The sequence below is a fragment of the Pterocles gutturalis genome, unplaced genomic scaffold (genome assembly GCF_000699245.1).
Source record: "Pterocles gutturalis isolate BGI_N339 unplaced genomic scaffold, ASM69924v1 scaffold19912, whole genome shotgun sequence".
Lineage (NCBI taxonomy): Eukaryota > Metazoa > Chordata > Aves > Pterocliformes > Pteroclidae > Pterocles > Pterocles gutturalis.
Genome location: NW_010113264.1, coordinates 22173 through 22778, shown reverse-complemented (window position 1 = coordinate 22778; position 606 = coordinate 22173). Strand labels below are relative to the sequence as shown.

Genomic DNA, 606 nt, shown 5'->3' with positions numbered 1-606 from the left:
CCTACACTTGGTGTTTCCTAGCGCTGGCTGGAAAGACAAGCACTGACCCAAATGTCATTCACAGGTGCCTGGTCGTCCATGAAACTTGAAAGGTGCCTGGCTTCCCTTTTCCTGCCCTTTCTACTCTGTACAGTATTTTTTTTTTGTTATCTGTCTTTCAGGAGGAAGGAGCTTTCGCACTCCTGTCCAGGAAGAACAAATTGACTCCAATTCTAGTCTCATCAAAAACTGACTCCACATTACCTTACTGTTTCCTGCATTTCTGAGCTGATCAATTGTAACAAGTAATGTGACAAAACGTTCTGTGGCTGTATTGTGTGGGTGTGTGTAAGTGTTTAATTGCATTTCGGTTCCTTCGGGTCTCATTGAGTGGCCCCTTTGGCATTAGGACCAATGGGAGCGGGTGTTCTTGGTGGAATCGTGTGATTTGTTTCTCTTTGGAAGATCCTGTGCACGGCAGCCCTCTTGCCAGGACTGAGTTGATAGAGTCCTCCGTGTGTTTCTTGACAATTCTGTATGTAGTGATAGGCAATTGTCTTTGAACTGAAGAAAGTGTTTATGAAGCTGGAAGGGCTGATCATTAAGCAGGCAGAAAAACAGGGACAT

At 44.9% G+C, this 606-nt stretch overlaps 1 protein-coding gene across 1 annotated transcript in view; it reads left to right on the top strand.

Moving 5' to 3' along the window:
• The window catches only part of TNFRSF4 (tumor necrosis factor receptor superfamily, member 4), a 3046-nt gene extending 2814 nt beyond the window's left edge, over positions 1 to 232 (top strand). Inside the window, exon 6 of the mRNA XM_010074435.1 lies at positions 165 to 232. Coding sequence (XP_010072737.1) covers positions 165 to 232 — 68 coding nt within the window. The remainder of the gene's footprint in view (positions 1 to 164) is intronic.
• The last annotated feature ends 374 nt before the right edge of the window (positions 233 to 606 follow it).